The 16,823-nt window shown below is 47.0% G+C and overlaps 8 protein-coding genes across 8 annotated transcripts; 4 read left to right on the plus strand and 4 right to left on the minus strand.

Moving 5' to 3' along the window:
• Positions 1 to 9: 9 nt before the first annotated feature.
• BGW36DRAFT_370764 (DUF618 domain-containing protein) lies at positions 10 to 1,626 on the minus strand. The gene is made up of 5 exons (XM_046215280.1): positions 1,352 to 1,626; positions 1,199 to 1,290; positions 1,092 to 1,150; positions 898 to 1,039; positions 10 to 845 (listed from the first exon to the last, which is right to left on the minus strand). The coding sequence occupies exons 1-5, from the start codon at positions 1,447 to 1,449 to the stop codon at positions 109 to 111; spliced, it is 1,128 nt and encodes a 375-aa protein (XP_046077176.1). The 5' UTR covers positions 1,450 to 1,626; the 3' UTR covers positions 10 to 108.
• Position 1,627: 1 nt separating this feature from the next.
• Positions 1,628 to 3,150, plus strand: BGW36DRAFT_458280 (clathrin light chain). Its single transcript, XM_046222006.1, has 4 exons — positions 1,628 to 1,882; positions 1,941 to 2,173; positions 2,230 to 2,330; positions 2,399 to 3,150. The coding sequence occupies exons 1-4, from the start codon at positions 1,843 to 1,845 to the stop codon at positions 2,748 to 2,750; spliced, it is 726 nt and encodes a 241-aa protein (XP_046077177.1). The 5' UTR covers positions 1,628 to 1,842; the 3' UTR covers positions 2,751 to 3,150.
• A 193-nt stretch (positions 3,151 to 3,343) lies between these two features.
• Positions 3,344 to 4,880, minus strand: BGW36DRAFT_286878 (Cdc37 N terminal kinase binding-domain-containing protein; the record flags this gene model as incomplete). The annotated part of the gene is made up of 2 exons (XM_046210462.1): positions 3,344 to 3,842; positions 3,898 to 4,880. The coding sequence occupies 2 exons, from the start codon at positions 4,878 to 4,880 to the stop codon at positions 3,344 to 3,346; spliced, it is 1,482 nt and encodes a 493-aa protein (XP_046077178.1).
• Positions 4,881 to 5,235: 355 nt separating this feature from the next.
• BGW36DRAFT_335394 (ABC multidrug transporter Mdr2) lies at positions 5,236 to 8,170 on the plus strand. The gene is made up of 2 exons (XM_046212935.1): positions 5,236 to 6,649; positions 6,704 to 8,170. Exons 1-2 carry the CDS (start codon positions 5,435 to 5,437, stop codon positions 7,838 to 7,840), a joined length of 2,352 nt encoding a protein of 783 aa, XP_046077179.1. The 5' UTR covers positions 5,236 to 5,434; the 3' UTR covers positions 7,841 to 8,170.
• Positions 8,171 to 8,351: 181 nt separating this feature from the next.
• Positions 8,352 to 9,786, plus strand: BGW36DRAFT_287215 (nucleoside transporter-domain-containing protein; the record flags this gene model as incomplete). Its single annotated transcript, XM_046210492.1, has 2 exons — positions 8,352 to 8,548; positions 8,604 to 9,786. The coding sequence occupies 2 exons, from the start codon at positions 8,352 to 8,354 to the stop codon at positions 9,784 to 9,786; spliced, it is 1,380 nt and encodes a 459-aa protein (XP_046077180.1).
• Positions 9,787 to 10,135: 349 nt separating this feature from the next.
• Positions 10,136 to 12,214, minus strand: BGW36DRAFT_313745 (uncharacterized protein). Its single transcript, XM_046212525.1, has 2 exons — positions 10,754 to 12,214; positions 10,136 to 10,700 (listed from the first exon to the last, which is right to left on the minus strand). Exons 1-2 carry the CDS (start codon positions 12,160 to 12,162, stop codon positions 10,250 to 10,252), a joined length of 1,860 nt encoding a protein of 619 aa, XP_046077181.1. The 5' UTR covers positions 12,163 to 12,214; the 3' UTR covers positions 10,136 to 10,249.
• Positions 12,215 to 12,615: 401 nt separating this feature from the next.
• Positions 12,616 to 13,723, minus strand: BGW36DRAFT_370773 (class I glutamine amidotransferase-like protein). Its single transcript, XM_046215281.1, has 5 exons — positions 13,533 to 13,723; positions 13,255 to 13,475; positions 13,082 to 13,197; positions 12,853 to 13,034; positions 12,616 to 12,782 (listed from the first exon to the last, which is right to left on the minus strand). The coding sequence occupies exons 1-5, from the start codon at positions 13,606 to 13,608 to the stop codon at positions 12,658 to 12,660; spliced, it is 720 nt and encodes a 239-aa protein (XP_046077182.1). The 5' UTR covers positions 13,609 to 13,723; the 3' UTR covers positions 12,616 to 12,657.
• A 192-nt stretch (positions 13,724 to 13,915) lies between these two features.
• BGW36DRAFT_423686 (fungal-specific transcription factor domain-containing protein) lies at positions 13,916 to 16,235 on the plus strand (the record flags this gene model as incomplete). Its single annotated transcript, XM_046219862.1, has 6 exons — positions 13,916 to 13,987; positions 14,034 to 14,234; positions 14,288 to 14,470; positions 14,522 to 14,961; positions 15,043 to 15,947; positions 16,009 to 16,235. The coding sequence occupies 6 exons, from the start codon at positions 13,916 to 13,918 to the stop codon at positions 16,233 to 16,235; spliced, it is 2,028 nt and encodes a 675-aa protein (XP_046077183.1).
• Positions 16,236 to 16,823: the final 588 nt, after the last annotated feature.

A 16,823-nucleotide genomic window follows, 5' to 3' on the forward strand; every position in this document is an offset into this window, starting at 1 on the left:
CCCTCAATATATTGATATCCATTAACATCAATATTGTCTGATTCCTAGTCATGTTGTACAAGCCAAGAGATTCCACATAACTAAAGGGAAGATTTGAAAAAGGCAAGATTAGCCCCCGTACTCTTCTTCATGTGTAACCTTGCGTCGTTTTGAATTCAGCCTTGCAGCTTCTTCATGACCCATATCTGGCATAGAAAAGTCGTGAAGGTCAGCAGGTCCGTCCATTTGGTGGTCAGAGAGGGTGAAGGGATGCGGTTGTGATGTTTCTGCGGCAGATCCAAATTGGCCGGGCGAATCAACAGGTGTTAGGGATTCTACTGGTGGTGGTGTGAGGGTCTCAATCTCTGGGCGAGAATCTTCGTCGCCGCCATTATGGATTGCTGGTGAGTTCTCGGCAGAGAGCCCACGCATGATAGCATCTTCGACATCCCGCTTTCGTGACTCCGTGTCTGCCTTCTTCTCCGACAGTTGGGTCAAAAGAGAATTCTCCTTGGCAAGAGAAGCACGGTTGCTGTCGAGCAGTTTCTCAAGGCCGTCTATTAAGGACTGCCGGGACTTGATGATTTCGGAAACAGAGCTTTCTGCATTCGCCAGTGCTTTGAGAAGCTGGCTGAGACGTGCCGCATGTACAGGCGGCGATGGATCTGGCTTTGAAGGATCATTTGACTTGTCAAATTCGGCATTGGCTGCATTTACTGCCGAGCCAGATGTCACGGAGAGTTTTGAGACATCGACTTGAAGTGGCACCAGTGGCTGGAACTCGGCCGGAATGGACCCCGATCCAGAGCCGAAGAAAGAGCCTCCCAACAAAGGCTTTTTGGTGGACGATCGGTTTTTATCTAACTCTGCTCGTTTTTCAGTATGCCTGGAAATGCAAGGTCAAGATGAAAGACTTACCATCAACACGAGATTCAACAGCTTCTTGGATAGGCTGCTCGAAGATGGCACGCTGTCTCCAGACCTCGACAACGCGCCGCAACTTTTGTTGTATGTCGTTGGACGAGCCTTTGTAAGCTACTGACATAGCCTCAGCAATGATCTGCTATCGTTAGCTGTAATTTTTTGTTCATGTACTGAAAGTATCGACGAACGGGAGAAAATGCGATCAAGAAGTCCGCCTTGCGTCTAGCTTTGGATTGTTGCGCAACCTCTGCGAATCCGTCAGTTCTGACAACTCAAAGATAACAAAGACATTTACCATTTGCCAGGTAAATCAGGTTCAACCGCTTGTTAGCCGGGGAATCTTTAAGTTTCTGCAGCCACAGCTGAGCAGTACGGTCTGCATGGCGTCTATAGTCGCAAAAAAGAAATTAGCGTCAAATATGCCATTAGAGACTGGAGCTGGGCTTGCCTATGAAACATGACCCATTGTGCAACTGTGACAATTCCTTCTTGCGTTTCATTCAGCGCGGACAGTTTTGCGCGTACGGCATCATCGGTGTAGGCCATGGCTCATAACACAGCTCTAGAATATGCTCAGAGCAGTTCTTCGACGAGGAAGAACTCAGGTTTGGGTGTCGTTGACAGGGTTTTGAGTTGCATATAAGGAGTCAAACCGTTAGAATCAGAAGGAGCAGAAGGATGCGATATATGTGTCCAGACTCAATATCTCCAAGTGATATTCCCAGCAATGCTTAAGGTAGATGAGCTCCGTCCAGTGAGATCCATAAAGGAAGCTCCGCAAAGGCGGTGGCAGAAAGCGGCCGCCCGATCATAGTGATTGTTGGCAGACACCGTTTACAACACTGCCAGTAATAATCTCAACTAATAACAATATCCTCACTGGTGCCTTTTCATTACTCTGTGTGCAACCTAAATTCCGATCGCATAACACCTGACAAAATGGCCGACCGTTTCCCTTCTCTAGACGATTTCAACGAAGGTGCGCATCCCGCCTAGGTAACCACGCTCGCAATGAGACCAACTAACAAGCTTCCCAGGCCAAACTGAGGTCGTCGACACCAACGGCGCTGCTGATAACGACGATTTTTTGGCCCGTGAACGAGCTGCTCTCGGCGATGACGCCGACCAATTCGCTACGCCTAACGATCGCACTGCAACTGTAGAAGAGGACGATGACCTCTTGGGCGGTGAACCCGCGCCTCAACAGACTGGAGCGGAAGAGATCTCAGGTTTTGAATCGTCATTTCCTGCAATTGAAACCGGCAATGAGGTATGAGTGATAGCTGTTTGATGAGTATAGGAGGTTGACATTGGTGGCACCAACAGGCAGTTGCTCCTGGCGGAACCATAACTGGGACTGGTTCCCCTTTTCCTGCTACGGGATATTCGAGCTACGCACCACCAGAGGAAGAGCCCGAAGTTGTGAAGTAAGACTAATGCGTTTTTTGGGGCCACTGTTAAATAGACTATGCTAATATATATATACCTTTCGCAGAGAGTGGCGAAGCCGCAGAGATGCCGATCTTGCCCGGCGAGCTGAGGCTGCAGCAGAGAAGAAAGCCGCAACGATAAAGAAAGCCCAAGAAGACATCGATGACTTTTACGTATCTTACGGTAACCGTGCCGACAAGGCTCGCACCCAAACCCGTACCGAAGCTGAACAATTCCTTGCCAACCGAGAAGACACCTCTGCTGGCGGCACTAGCTGGGAACGTATTGCTAAATTGGTCGATGTCTCTGGTAAAGGTGTGAAAGGCGGTGCTAGTGGATCTGGAAAAGAACGTTTCCGTGAACTGCTTGTCGACTTGCGAAAGGACTCGAATGCGCCTGGTGCCTCGGGCGTCTAACTTCAAACTTGATTCAAGTTATGTCATGGCGGGCGTGGACACTATGTGAATATTGCAATAGAGGGCTGAGTTTACGGATATGAACTTCAAAACAAACATGATTATGATGCAAAATAAGGGCATCTGGAAGCCTCTGTCTTTGGAGCTAGCCAAACCGACGATGTCTCTGCCTTTTATCAACCCTTTTATCCCTGCCAGTCTCGTCATCATTTTGATCTTGAAAAGATCAATGATTATTATTTCTCTTTGGCGGATTTGAAGTGCGAGCCCTGGAAATAATAATCACCTTGTAGTCTTATTTCATTATTGGGGGCATCGGTTGAATTTATGATTTGTTACTTTTTTACCCATTCTACTTTCTGTTCCATATATCGATAGCAATGCAATGGAGTTTTACAGTATTAAAGATTCTCGCTTTAGTTGAAGGGGTCTGGATAGTAAATTGTCAACCCTTGAGGAGTACCTACAGCTTCATTGACAGTACTGCCTCTACAGAGCAAGAGAATAATATTGTATTTTGATACTACATGAGGCGAATGACATTGAAGAATATTAATTGCTTTTTTCCATTCACATACAGGGAAAGATGTCAATCAGTCCAATTGATCTTCAGCTGGTTCGCCAATCTCCTCGATGACTTCTTGCCTCTTTCCTTCACGCTCAATCTCCTCGAGCTTCTTCCTACCTTCCTCAGTCGTAGCATCAACAATACCTTCCTCGAGACTGAGCATGCCCCCCTGACCAAGTTTATCCACGATGACTTCTGCCTCGTCGACACTCATTTTGCCAAGGACTTTATTCACTTCGTCCAAAGATTCCGACTGCAGTGCTCGTTGCAGACCTGGGGGGAAGGAATCGAAAATATTGCGTGCTTCGATTTCTTCTGGATTGGTGCTGTCTGCCGGGGGTATTGAGATGTTAATTTTAGTGTTTGGGTCAACGGCATGCAATTGAATTTGCTCGACACCAGCAGGGTCGTTCTCTGGGCTTCTATTCTTCGCTAGTTCCGCAGCGCGGGTCTTGATCTTGTTATATGTTTCATTCACGTCGTTTCTGAAAAGTGTACCAGCTTGGTGGTCCTTGGTCGTAATTCTACCCAGGAAATCAGCTCCATACTTCTGTATAGCTATAGACAGGTATGACTTACCGCTTGAAGAAAAGAGCAACGCCATCGCGACCTAGGGAGCGACAGTACTGAAGTAAAAGACCATGGTGTACGCATTGACGAGCATATTCTGCATTTCCATCCATCTGGCTGTTAAATGCTTCAACCAACAGACCATCCGTCTCACTCTCGGCCACCACTTCGGGGTGCGTTGAGATAAACTGAAGACTGGATTTATAGTCCGCTATTGGTATTTTGGCAAACTGTTTAGCGAGATCACTGACTTTGATATCAGCTTCCTCATCTTCATCTTCAACGTCAGCATCTGTCCCGGAGGACTGAGCGATTGACGTATCCTTTGCTGCGGATGATGGATTTAAAAGCTCAACCTTCGCTTGACCGGCGGTGGAAGCCTTTGCCTTCTCCGAAGTTGCCGGTTTTGTCACAAATGAGCTGTCAAAGCCAGTGTGTATATCGTTGCTGGTGATTTTACTAGTTTCCTCTTTCTCCAGCTCCGCCAATTTCTTCAGCAGTTCTTGTTGTAGCCCCAACACCTTGTCCTTGTGGCCATGAACCCCTGTGATGTACGCTTGCAATCGGTTTCCTGATTTATCGTCTTCAACCTCTTTCTTGACCTGGTCCACCAGCGAGCCCATCATTTGAGAATACTTAGGCTGCTCCTTGATGTGTACATGAACTCCCTCAGGCGGAGCTGGGGGTTGGTCAGCCGCAGGATCCCCTGCAGACTCGATCAGAGACTGGAACACCAGTTCTTCTGGTTCGCGAGTAGAACCCTCATGTTGGCGAAGTGCCCCAAGTAGCTTGTCAATGCGTTCTAGGAGCCCGTCGTTGATTATTCGCTCGTACTTCAGCGTCTCGATCTCGTGGCGACGCTGGAGCCGTTGTTGATGGATCTGATTCTGCTTTGCTCGGATGAAGGATCGCTTGTCAACATTTGGATGCACCTCGATGTCCGAGTCGTCCGACAGCTCCAGCGCATCCCATTTACTGTAGTCGAGCACCATGGCGAATGTGAGGTTCGAGATATTTTTCTGCGTGAGTAAACAAACGACCAGAGGCGCTTTCAGTAGTGGGGTTGGGCCCCGCGGCAAGAGACGCTTCAAGATATTGGTTGTTGTTATGGCGGAGGCGACACGGCTTCAGAATTCACCGTGGACTTTCTAGAGCCAAAATGTGTGCCTAGACAAGAGCAATATGCCTGGAAGTAAATATGCCTGCACTGTCTACTGTCTATTATTGCAAGGCTCGAGCTAGAATCTTCTCTAAGGCAGGCGGCGGGCGGTGGCAGAACCATTCTGGCGGTTGCGCTTTCGGGATCGGCAGTAACTGATTAAGTAATGGGTCGGAGCAGTCGGGCTAGCTCGCCGTCAGCATCCTGCACCTTTTACTATTTCACAGTTCTGCAGGAATTGTCAGTGTATGCATTCGCCTTTGCTCAGAAGTATACCACGGCTGCAAATGGTCATGGATTTTTCTGCTGGAGCCGCCCAATTTGCATGATATGGAAATCTAATTGTCCGCAATCGGTTCCTTGAACGAATTTCACCACATCTCAGCCATGCGCAGCTCCAAGCTGCTGGCTGCCCTAGATCCCAGGGCTGGGACTGGGCTTGTCCGTACCATATGCGCACAGTCGTCTCGCACTGCTCACCCTTGTACCGGTCAGCCCCTTCTAACAACTTGGAGCCCGTCAAGATTTAGCTCTACCTCTTCGACGTTGGGTCTGAACGCGTTTCGTTCCGACTTGGCACCCAGATTATCCTTCTCCCCAAAACAGCAACTCCAAACCCGCTCGACGATAGCATCGCAGCTTCGATATTTCTCTGTCTCGCGAAAACTGAGCGATTCGCAGCAACGAGCGACGGATCCCGTGAAGGTCAAAGTCCAGGATACTGATAGCCAAGGCAGAGATGAAGATGCTGAACAAGGCTTCCAACTCTCGGAAAAGGGAGCGCAAGCAGCTCAGATTAATCTGAGTGCAAAGCTAGGACGCGATGCGAAAGAAAATGGGAACAAACCTGGCTTTAGTGAAGTATGGCGGCTCTTAAAAATTGCTCGGCCAGAAGCAAAACACCTCGGGCTTGCCTTTTTCTTCTTGTTGATTTCCTCTGGAATCACAATGTCCATTCCGTTCTCAATTGGAAAAATCATGGATATAGTTACCAAAGGGGAAACCGCCAATGACCTTTTTGGTTTGACAATGCCGATGTTTTTTGGTACCCTTGCGGGGATTATGTGCATCGGAGCAGCTGCGAACTACGGAAGAATCATAATTCTGCGTATTGTTGGTGAAAGAGTTGTCGCCAGACAGCGATCAAAATTGTTCAGACGTACTTTCATTCAAGATGCAGAATTTTTCGATGCAAACAGGGTGGGTGACTTGATTTCCAGGCTTAGCTCTGACACCCTCATTGTTGGAAAAGCCATTACCCAGAACCTTTCCGATGGTCTTCGAGCCGTCGTGAGCGGTACTGCTGGATTTGCCGCTATGACTTATGTCAGTGTACAGCTTTCCAGCGTTTTGGCTCTCCTTTTCCCTGTTATCGGATTGTCTGCTTTCTTCTACGGCCGCGCAATCCGAAACTTGAGTCGCAAAATTCAGAAGAATTTGGGTACGTTGACTAAAATCGCCGAAGAGCGTCTCGGAAATGTGAAGACAAGTCAGGCCTTTGCCGCAGAAATGTCAGAAGTCCATCGTTACAATAATCAAGTGAAAACCATTTTCGAGTTGGGAAAAAGGGAATCGTTCATTAGTGCAACATTTTTCAGTTCGGTATGGTGCAAATCCCATATATTTCGATGCAACTACTAACAATCAATATGACAGACCGGCCTTATGGGGAATATGACTATTCTTATCCTCTTATATGTTGGAGGAGGTCTCGTTCAGTCTGGGGGGATCACGGTTGGAGAACTTACATCTTTCCTTATGTATGCCGCCTACGCTGGATCAAGTCTTTTTGGAATGTCCAGTTTTTACTCCGAGTTGATGAAGGGTGTCGGTGCTGCTAGCCGTTTATTTGAACTTCAGGATAGACAGCCTAACATATCACCTACCATCGGCGAGAAAATTGAAACTGCTCGGGGCCCAATTCGGTTTGAGAATGTCAGTTTCAGCTATCCTACTAGACCTGCGGTCACCATCTTCAAAGATCTCGATTTTGAAATTCCACAAGGCTCGAATGTGGCAATCGTCGGTCCTTCCGGTGGAGGAAAATCCACAATCACTTCACTCTTATTACGCTTCTATAACCCCAATAACGGCCGTGTACTCATTAATGGCAAGGATATCGCGAAAATGAATGCCAAGTCGCTGCGTCGAAAAATTGGCATTGTGTCTCAGGAGCCCGTGCTGTTTTCAGGTACTATAGCGGAGAATATTGCCTATGGCGTGCCAGATGCTCCGAGGTCCGAAATCATAGCTGCAGCTCGGAAAGCGAATTGTCAGTTCATCAGTGACTTCCCTTCTGGATTAGATACACATGTTGGACCACGTGGAGCTCAGCTGTCTGGTGGACAGAAACAGCGTATTGCCATTGCCAGAGCCCTGATCAAGAACCCAGACATTCTCATTCTCGACGAAGCCACATCAGCCCTGGATGCTGAATCTGAAACACTGGTGAATAGTGCGCTTGCATCACTTCTGCGGGGGAACAACACTACCATCAGTATTGCCCATCGGCTATCTACTATCAAACGTTCTGACACGATTATTGTATTGGGCAATGATGGCAGGGTAGCAGAGATTGGCTCTTATCAGGATCTCAGCTCTCGGCCAGACGGTGCCTTTACCAAGTTAATGGAATGGCAGATGACTGGGGGAGAGACTGTACCTCAAGCCCCGTTCAAGAAGCCGCCCTCTTTCGAAGAACAAATGGAAGAGCTAGAAAGGACAGAACGTGAGGGTGACACCGAGGCTGGACAAGACGACCATGGATCGGGACCCAAAGTCGGAGTGATTTAGGCGGCGCATCATTGTCTTTTTCGAAACACTCTCCGATGCTACAATAGAACCATACCTTATAGACCTACCATCAACCACACCACACTGTCACAGCAATCTTGCACAACAATTTTATGGCATTTCTATCCGATACCCATGCTCCGAAAAGGCCTTTGTTCGTTGATTGTTTGATTGGATTGTTTTGTATACCTGTAGAATACAAACCGACCCCTGTTCCTTTTTCCTCTCTACATAAGTTTCAATTCTTGCGATGAATATACATATCATCTTCACTCACATTACGAGAATTATTATGCGCCCAATAACAAATCTTAAAATTAATATTTCAATAATTACTGGACTGGCAGAATCCCGGATGGCCAGGAAGGCGGTCTGGTAGCCGCATGTGACTAGGCTTTCGGGACGTCATGCGGAGTATTATCTGATCTCTCAACTCGAGAGTCTCACGAAGAAGCAATCATGACATAGATTCACGTTAAAGAATTAATTACAGTGTTTAACAAGTGTCGTCATGATTAGTAGTCTTTTATCGAGGCTTCTCGCTTCTCGTCCGGCCTACGAGGCTGTCGAAGATGACGAGTCACTGGCAGACACGGAAGGACAGGATGTACGGGACATACCAGACAGCGATGATCCGCCGAGAAATCCGTTCTCATGGAGGATTTATGCAGTATTCCTGCTACTAGGAGTAACAATGCTATGGGCGTGGTATGAATACCCATGGTTTACCACTGTATCGAAACCCGATCTTAACAAGTCCCAGGAACATGTTCCTCGCCGCAGAGCCGTATTTCCGCCATCGATTTCAGAGCAGCCCGTGGGCTGCAGAACACTATGAACCGTCTGTCCTCTCAGTATCGACGGTGACTAACTTGTTGTGTGTTCTGGCACTCGCAAAACTACAAAAAAATGCATCCTACCCTATTCGTATCGCGCTGTCGCTCCTCGTGCTCGCAGTCGTATTCTTATTCCTCGCCTTTTCAACTGTCTTCTTCCGCGCTATTTCTGTGGGGTTATATTACATCTTTGTGATGACGATGGTGCTAGGCGCAAGTTTCGCAACAGGTATGAATCAGAACGGTGTGTTCGCCTATGTTGCTGGATTTGGTCGACCAGAGTATACGCAGGCAATCATGGTTGGCCAGGGTATCGCCGGGGTCCTTCCTTCGATTGTGCAAATAATATCCAATTTGCCTGTCCCGAAAACGGATGGAACTGACGACAGCAATGGATATACAAAGTCGGCACTCGGCTATTTCTTAGTCGCGGTTTTCATCTCCGTTCTGGCATTCCTAGCATTCGTGAACCTTATGAACCACACCGCTGGATCGGAATGGTTTCAGAGGGAGTTACGAACTGAGAGTACACATCAGCCAAGTTTTGACGGGCCAAATAAAAGCATTAGCCTTTGGAAGTTATTCCTACAGCTAAAATGGCTTGCTCTAGCCGTATTCACATGCTTTGCTGTGACTATGGTGTTCCCAGTTTTCACGGCCCAAATCCAGTCTTCTCACGACCCTGTGACCAGATCTCGCCTCTTCGACTCAGAGGTCTTCGTTCCTTTAGCTTTCTTATTGTGGAATTTGGGAGACTTACTCGGCCGCTTATCTCCATTAGTCCCACTATTCGCAAACTCAACCAAACACCCACGCGCCCTCCTCATCTTCGCTCTTTTGCGCCTCCTCTTCATCCCGTTGTACATGTCTTGCAATGTTCGCGGCCTTGGCGGCTCGTCGATTTTTGCGAATAATGATTTCTTGTACCTCTTTATTGTCCAGTTGGGCTTCGGCTTGACGAACGGCTTCTTGGGAAGTGTTTGCATGATGGGCGCGGGCCAGTATGTCACTGTTGACGAGCGTGAGGCGGCGGGCGGGTTTATGACTATGATGCTCGTAGCTGGTTTGGCGACGGGGAGTCTATTGAGCTTTTTTGTTAGCAGTGCATAAGACTATTCTCGGCGTTGGGTTCGATCTATGTATTGTCATGGATATTTCGGGTTGTTGTTTTGCATATATACTCAATGTTTTTTTTTTGCTGCTTTTTGTGAGAAAACGGCTTTAGAGATTCCTTTTGCTTACCATAGAATCCCCAGTTCCTCCGTCAATCATGAATTAAATATAACTTCGTTCACAGTGTGTCTTTTCTGGGGTATCCGCACAGCTTTTTTCGTATCATATGCGGAACTGGAGTCCATTCTTAATCAATTGAAAACGACCTCTCTAATTCAAATGGTATCTAAAGGAAATGTTACCCTGGTGTTATAGAAAAGCAGCATTAACTACTACTCAGCTTCGTCCAGGATTAAAAACATGCTCGCTCCATTTATGCTAGACAATCCTATTCTTGTAAAAAACACAAATGTGTATATATATATATGCTTCGTACGACTCATAAATAATATCATAACCCCTACGAAAGAAAGAAATCTCTTTCATCCAACCATTGCTGATCAATCGCATACGCAACCAAATCCGCCGCACAGCACATATCCTCCCTTCCATGCTCGATATCGAGTACTTCAAGAATATCTTTCAACCGACCACTTAGAGTGTTCTGGAGAGACATCAGGACGTTACCGACAGCAGGGTTACGGTTCTTCGGCCTTGATTTGGCGTTTGTTGGCTCTGTAGAATGCTCGATTTGCTGGTTGGCTTTTTGGTGGGATGGCTTTAGAGGTTCTCGTGATTTCTGTTCTGCTTGTTCAATGTAGTCTTTGAGTTCCATACGTTTCATTAGGTTTTTGAGGATGAAAAGTAGCCAGAGTAAATTTGTCTTTGGGGCGTACTCGGCCCATATTCCCGATATCTTTGGCGGTTTTTCGACGGTCAGGGAATTTCCGGTATAGAGTTGTGCGCGCATGCTAAATTGTAGTGTTAGTCGTATTCCCGGTGAAATAGACACCCAGATACTCACTATCTATATGTGTTTCGTAGAAGAATCTCGTCCTCGTCCCGACCAATGGCGTCGAAAAGTTGCTTACTATCCAGATCAGACGAAGCAATTCCCACTTTTTCTTCTGGGTCATCTGTAAACCGTAGCTCGGCACGGGAAAGCGAGTAATCGATGATTGTAGTCTCTAGGGAACTGATACCAAAACCGCTTGATGATTTCCACGCGGCTGCATCCAACTCAGCTAGCGACTGCATATCCCCGTCCGACCTCGTCGACTGAAGGCAGATATTTCCGAGATGAAGGTCTCTGTGCTCGAAAAGAGCAAATTCCTCGGCCCTTGCCAGGCCCATCGCTACTCCCCAGAAAATATCATAGATCTGAAACACGGAGGACCAAGAGAATTTTTCCAGCTCAACTCCAGCATCGTCCATCTCCAAAACGGCCCAGAGCTGGCTATTGGCGTATGCTCTTTTGTTGGCGGGATTTGGATTCATACAATCATCTTTTGTATCCTTATATATATCCCATGCCTTTTGAAACGACTCCGGAAACCGGCCTTGAACGACATGGATTTCTCGGAATCTTGCAAACCCAGGGATGGGATCTAATAGTTTGAGCAGCTTGATTTCAGCCGTAATTTCGTCGATGCTCGTGAATTTTTTGGACCCGGGTCCTTTCTGTGCCCGCAATGGCACTATTTTGAAGACCCCTTCTCCGTAAGCACGTAATTTTCCAACTTTCGACTTTGACATCTCATTTTTGCATAGATCATCTCGCAAGCGTAGTTTATAGACCTCTCCATATGAACCCTCGGCGATTTTTATGGGATCAAATGCACTCTCGGACCTCGCCGCCCACGAGCTGAACTTCTGTACGCCCTGCGCTGCGAAGGGGGACAATGCTTCGTTGAGGATCTGGCTGACGTATATGTTTAACTTCTCATCTTCCACGCAGCCTGAGGATAGTCGCGTTATCGGTCTTCTTGATTGCAGTGGTTTGGCCCGTGGCTGTCTCGGAGTGAAGGAAAGTCTCCTTTGCCTTTCCTGATCGAGAGGAGTCTTCGGCTTTATGGTTGCTAGCGCATCGAATTTTGGCGATGAAAACAGTCTCAATGAGTTCTCTTGAAGTCGGTTCAGTGGTGTTTTGATAGATTTTCGACGGTGTTTTTGAAGTGCTGGCGTTGCGGGTGGTAGTTGTTCCTTCTCCTCCAGCTCCGTTGTACTTGGTTCTTCAATATTCAATGCTGAAAGGCCAGCTTCTATTTCCTTGGTTGTTTCCTCATCAATACCAGACTTCGCAGATCTGTCGAGAGAACTATCGCTGCTGTCCGCAACCTTGAGAGGACTGCCATTTTCCAAAACCGCTCTGGGGGCGTTCGCTTTGCGCTTGCCGTAGACCCGTTTTGTCTGAACCGTTCGTGTTGTTGGCATGTTCTCTGGTCGCTTTACTTGAATGCTCAATTCGCTCCTGATTCACGTAGGCTGTAATTACAGAGAGTGGTAGGAGTTGGATACCGCAGCTGGGACTGTGTTGACACATTTCCTAATGAAGCTTAGCGTGCTTGTTGCCAGAGCTGCGTCGCAACGAAGGGCAGAAGTGCCATTCCCGATCCGGATAGCTCTTTGTGTCGAGCCAATCAGAAGAGACTGCTACTTCTGATGAGCAAGTGAGAGTTATATTTAAAATACTCCTCGAAACTGATATCATCATTTATTACACCGTTTGGTTGTTGCAAAATATCTTACGACGTCGACTGCTATGACGAGTTTTAGCAGTACACCTGCTAGAGAGACGCGCCAGCTATAGGCAGTTGATATGTTTTCGATTACTTGGGATAATGGAATAATTAATGTAACAACAATGAGGATGCTCTCATTTTTACCTAGGTGTTCAAAGGCATCCAATTTCCTATGAGTAGCCTAATTTTACAGAGTGTTAAATGCCTTCACTGCCGCTTCAGCCGTCACATGCGCGCTTGCAGGATTGGCACCAGTCACGATGCGCCCATCAGTGATGGTGAACGCGTCCCAGGGTCCAGGAGGAGAGACATCTAAAGTCGTGTCAGACACGAATGGCAAATCGTATTTTCAACGTAGCAATTTATAGACCGTTTTACTCACATGTGGCTCCCGAGCTTGCCGCCGACGCCTCAATGGTAGGGCGGTTCCAGCTTTTGATGGTGTCAAGAACACCTTCTTCCTCCTCACCCTTGGTAGTGAAGCCAGTCACTCTTCGATTAGCGATGATCGACTTTCTTGTACTAGGATCAATTATTCCCGGGAAGATAGCACCGCCATGGCACCTACTTGGATTAGCAATCTTTAGCTTGGAACGTGAAAGTGTCCATACACAGCAGAGATGATACCACCATGAGTGTTCATCTTAGATGCAATGCTCTGTAGACCCTTAGCATTGGGATAGTCGATCAAAGAAGCATGACCAGCCGACGTGAAGAAAATGCCATACTGAATCAGTTCAATAGCTTGTTAGCTCGCGTCGCTTATATCATAAAGAAGACGTACGTTGTTGGGGTCGATGTCGCTCGGCTTCAAAAGATGGTCAAGCTTCGAACGAAATTCACTGGAGTGGTCCTCCCAGATAGCCTTATCTTTATCATTAAGCCAGTCCTTTTGCTGCGAGAGCCAGTCGGCCTGGTAAGATCCGGTCTCCGACACCAGATCAACATCGAAGCTTGCATTCTTGAATACGAGGAAAGGATGCAAAGCTTCAGTAATGAATAACCCTAGTGATGGTTATATTTCCCTCGACTCTTGAACTGCCTTTCAATCTGGGGACTCACCAGTCTCTTTGCCCTCGGGGTATAGAGGAGCATGAGCCGAAGTGACGGCGATCAGAGCTTTGCGAGGGGGCACCATTCTTTTTTCTTTGTCGAGATTTTTAAGCTAAGTAATGTTCCAATTAACCCAATGGATTTGATTCTGACGATGCATCATTAAATCTAGACGGGAGTAGGGTTTATAACTATATATCCTTCTGTTGAGGCTACTAAATAGGTCCTGCCTATGACGACATTGACTATATGTATATGCGTAATAAAGTTGTGGCTCCGACGGAGCTTGTCAGCCCAGATGCCGTCCTTATTGGCTAGCTATCAACCCAGCAGTATTCATCATTCAGAAAACTCCGTCGGACCTTGCGCGCCGAATTGGACAACCACGAATCATGAATCCCACCAGACGACGACGGCAGAAGACTTCGTCAGCTTGTCAGAGATGCCGTTCGCGAAAATCAGGAGTATGTTGTTCGTCATAGACTCCATTCGAATCTGACTAAGGATCAGTGCGATCGACATCGGCCATGCCAACTATGTGTCCGAGCTGGGGTGCCATGCGTACCTAGTAGGAACACTGGTGCTAGTCCATCATCAGAACAGTCTGTTGCGGTAAATACGCAGGCTAGCCCTAGCCTGGACCAGACTCGCTCCGAAGATGAAGAAAGGGCCGTTTTACCGGAACAGAGCATCGTGGAGCTGACCACGAAGGTAGGGTTTCTGCTTGGCTTCATTTCTCGTCCAATGATAATTAAAATTGAAAGATTGTACCTCATGGTTATCCGGCCTACGACACTTCAGCGTTGCCGGGAGGAAAAGAAATGGAAGGATCGGTTTCAGCCAGCGCGCAATCATGGCAAGATACTATCGGGTTACTACTTCCTCCCAGAGAAGTACTTGATACACTGCTTGACCAGTTTTTCAACTCAGTCAATTGGTTTATGATGGTAGCATTCCTAGAATCGAGACGGTTATTGCGTGTCCTAATTTCATTCTAGATCTTTCACGAGGAGCATTTTCGACAACGCTACGAGAACTTCTTAACATCCACTCAAGGTGTAAACCCAATTGATAACAACTTCCTTTGGCTTGCGTTGTTGGCTCTTGGGCTAGGTGCCCACTATTCCTCATTGGGTAGATCCTCTGATCAAGACGAATTTTCACTGCGTCGATTTTCCGAGACCATTTTCACACGAGTTGAAAATAAATTTTGTCGTATCATTGGCTCACCAAATGTCGAGGCCGTTCAAGTTTGTATACTTTTAGGTAGCTTCCATTTGTTCAACGGCCATCCCACATCTGGCATTGGTATTCTTGGAAGCGGCGTCAAGATCGCTCAGATCATTGGATTACATCGGGAGTCTATGTGGAAGGGGATTTCAGATATCAACAGAGAGGTGAGGCGACGGTCATGGTGGGCGCTTGAAGTTTTTGATAAGTACGTATCACTGATAATCCATGTTATTCTTTCCTGACTCCTCTTCTGCGAAGCTCAGACAAAATTCTAATGATGCACAAGATATGCCGCCATCGCCTTCGGAAGACCCTGTACCATAGATGAGTCTGATTGCAGTGTTGAGCCTCCAGCCGACGTACGCCTTGAAGGTCAACTAATTTCAGATCAAAGTGCACTGCTGGAATACCATCGACAAAAGTTCAAGCTTTATCGACTGATGGGCCCTTTCCTGGGTCGCAGGAGCCAGACAGATCGGTTGGAAACCGTAAACAACCTCCATGGTCAGCTCCTTCTTTGGCAAATGCAACTGCCGGCAAGTCTACGACTACAGACGTACAAGGACGATGCTCCTTCGGAGAAGCCATCACTCTGTCAGTTGCAAGCCTTGGCGCTTCAATTAACTTACGACAATCTCCAGATTATCCTTCATAGAAGCGTGGCTTTTGGGGACAGCCGTCACAACATGACATGTGGTGGTACCACTGACGGTGGACATGACTCATCTCTTCACAGAGAGCAACTGCTTCTGTCTGCGCTGCGAACGTCAGAGCTGGTTCAGTATAATCACATCCTCCAGGCTTGTCGCAGAACACACGCAGTCATGCATGTTGGTATATGCCTTTTCACGGCAGGTATAGTTCTCTGCGCAGTGATCCTTTCGGAGCCATTGTCGCTTTCCAGCCAAAAAGCAAAACTAGGTATTATGGCTATTATTCGTCTGCATCAGAATAGCTTTCCGGATCGACAACTTCTTTCAGCTCAAAGTATGAAGATTCTTGAGGACTCAGTAGCTGCGGTCATGCAATTCGAACAGCAGCTTATTCTTGGCGGTCTTCGGCCTAGATCGCCTAACACTAGACCCAGAAACTTGATCGAAGCCGATGTGGTCGCGTCCGCTAGCCAGGATAGTGGTCATGGCACTTTACCAGCTGCAGATAACGAAGCCTTTTTGACCCCTTTACAGGAAGGTAGGTCTATATATGCAACTAGTTGCTGAAACTATGAACTTGCTACTGATTGTCATCTCAGTATTTGCTCAACACCTGCAAGGCGGGGCTCTTGGGATCGAATCGACGAATGAAATAATGAATGATCAAACTCCTCAGAATTTTTCCGGTTCCTATGAGGAATATCTAATGCTGGGACCTCCAACATTTTCTTGGGACGGGGGCTTATATTCAACACTCGATCCTGACTCTGCCGATGCCAATCAACTATGGTTATGGTCAGACAGTACATTACAGAACTTTTTATAGGTTAAGGACTTCCCAGCAAATAGCTGTTGTTAGATTTCGATGTCGCAGGACGAAAAGCGATTTCATCACCAACACTGACTGCCCATCCATGGCATCAATACGGGTTTTGTACTCGTAGAAAATCCTGACTTGGTTGGAAATCTACACAGGCTCTCTAATACAACAATAGCAGAATACGGCTCAGGAGTGGATCAAACACTCAAGATGAATATGATTATTATTGTGATATTAATATTAATATTAATATTAATGGTGTATAGTGTATACACAAAAACTGAAACTATGGCATGACGTATTGGGAAAGGCCGGCAAGCTCCTTCCTTTCCGCCCCGCACGTGCAATTTTCCTACCCCTTTCCAAATGCTGCTCACAGCTCACAGCTCACAGCTCACTTTCTCATTCTTCGACGACTCCTTAGAATTTTTAACAAATTTTCTTTAGTACCCCATTATTGTACTCCTTCTTTACCACCCTGCTCCCCTTTTCTTGCGGGGCAATCAGATCAGAATTTACTGTGGGGTGACCCCGGTCGCATGATCTCATCCGCTCATTCGCCGCTGTCACGGGAAAGATAGGAAAAAAGCTCAC

This window comes from Talaromyces proteolyticus, assembly GCF_021365285.1.
Source record: "Talaromyces proteolyticus strain PMI_201 chromosome Unknown BGW36scaffold_2, whole genome shotgun sequence".
NCBI lineage: Eukaryota > Fungi > Ascomycota > Eurotiomycetes > Eurotiales > Trichocomaceae > Talaromyces > Talaromyces proteolyticus.

Excerpts from the sequence above, each read along its gene's own strand:
- BGW36DRAFT_458280 (XM_046222006.1), top strand. The coding sequence starts at position 1,843 with ATGGCCGACCGTTTCCCTTCTCTAGACGATTTCAACGAAG. Across the intron at positions 1,883-1,940 it reads TCTAGACGATTTCAACGAAG|GCCAAACTGAGGTCGTCGAC; the intron begins GTGCGCATCCCG and ends CAAGCTTCCCAG. Across the intron at positions 2,174-2,229 it reads CAATTGAAACCGGCAATGAG|GCAGTTGCTCCTGGCGGAAC; the intron begins GTATGAGTGATA and ends TGGCACCAACAG.
- BGW36DRAFT_370764 (XM_046215280.1), bottom strand. The coding sequence starts at position 1,449 with ATGGCCTACACCGATGATGCCGTACGCGCAAAACTGTCCGCGCTGAAT. Across the intron at positions 1,291-1,351 it reads CAATGGGTCATGTTTCATAG|ACGCCATGCAGACCGTACTG; the intron begins GCAAGCCCAGCT and ends TTGCGACTATAG. Across the intron at positions 846-897 it reads TGTTGAATCTCGTGTTGATG|AGTTAGATAAAAACCGATCG; the intron begins GTAAGTCTTTCA and ends AAAAACGAGCAG.
- BGW36DRAFT_335394 (XM_046212935.1), top strand. The coding sequence starts at position 5,435 with ATGCGCAGCTCCAAGCTGCTGGCTGCCCTAGATCCCAGGGCTGGGACT. Across the intron at positions 6,650-6,703 it reads GTGCAACATTTTTCAGTTCG|ACCGGCCTTATGGGGAATAT; the intron begins GTATGGTGCAAA and ends TCAATATGACAG.
- BGW36DRAFT_370773 (XM_046215281.1), bottom strand. The coding sequence starts at position 13,608 with ATGGTGCCCCCTCGCAAAGCTCTGATCGCCGTCACTTCGGCTCATGCT. Across the intron at positions 13,476-13,532 it reads CCCCGAGGGCAAAGAGACTG|GGTTATTCATTACTGAAGCT; the intron begins GTGAGTCCCCAG and ends AACCATCACTAG. Across the intron at positions 12,783-12,852 it reads GGCAAGCTCGGGAGCCACAT|ATGTCTCTCCTCCTGGACCC; the intron begins GTGAGTAAAACG and ends ACACGACTTTAG.
- BGW36DRAFT_313745 (XM_046212525.1), bottom strand. The coding sequence starts at position 12,162 with ATGCCAACAACACGAACGGTTCAGACAAAACGGGTCTACGGCAAGCGC. Across the intron at positions 10,701-10,753 it reads CTACGAAACACATATAGATA|CATGCGCGCACAACTCTATA; the intron begins GTGAGTATCTGG and ends ACTACAATTTAG.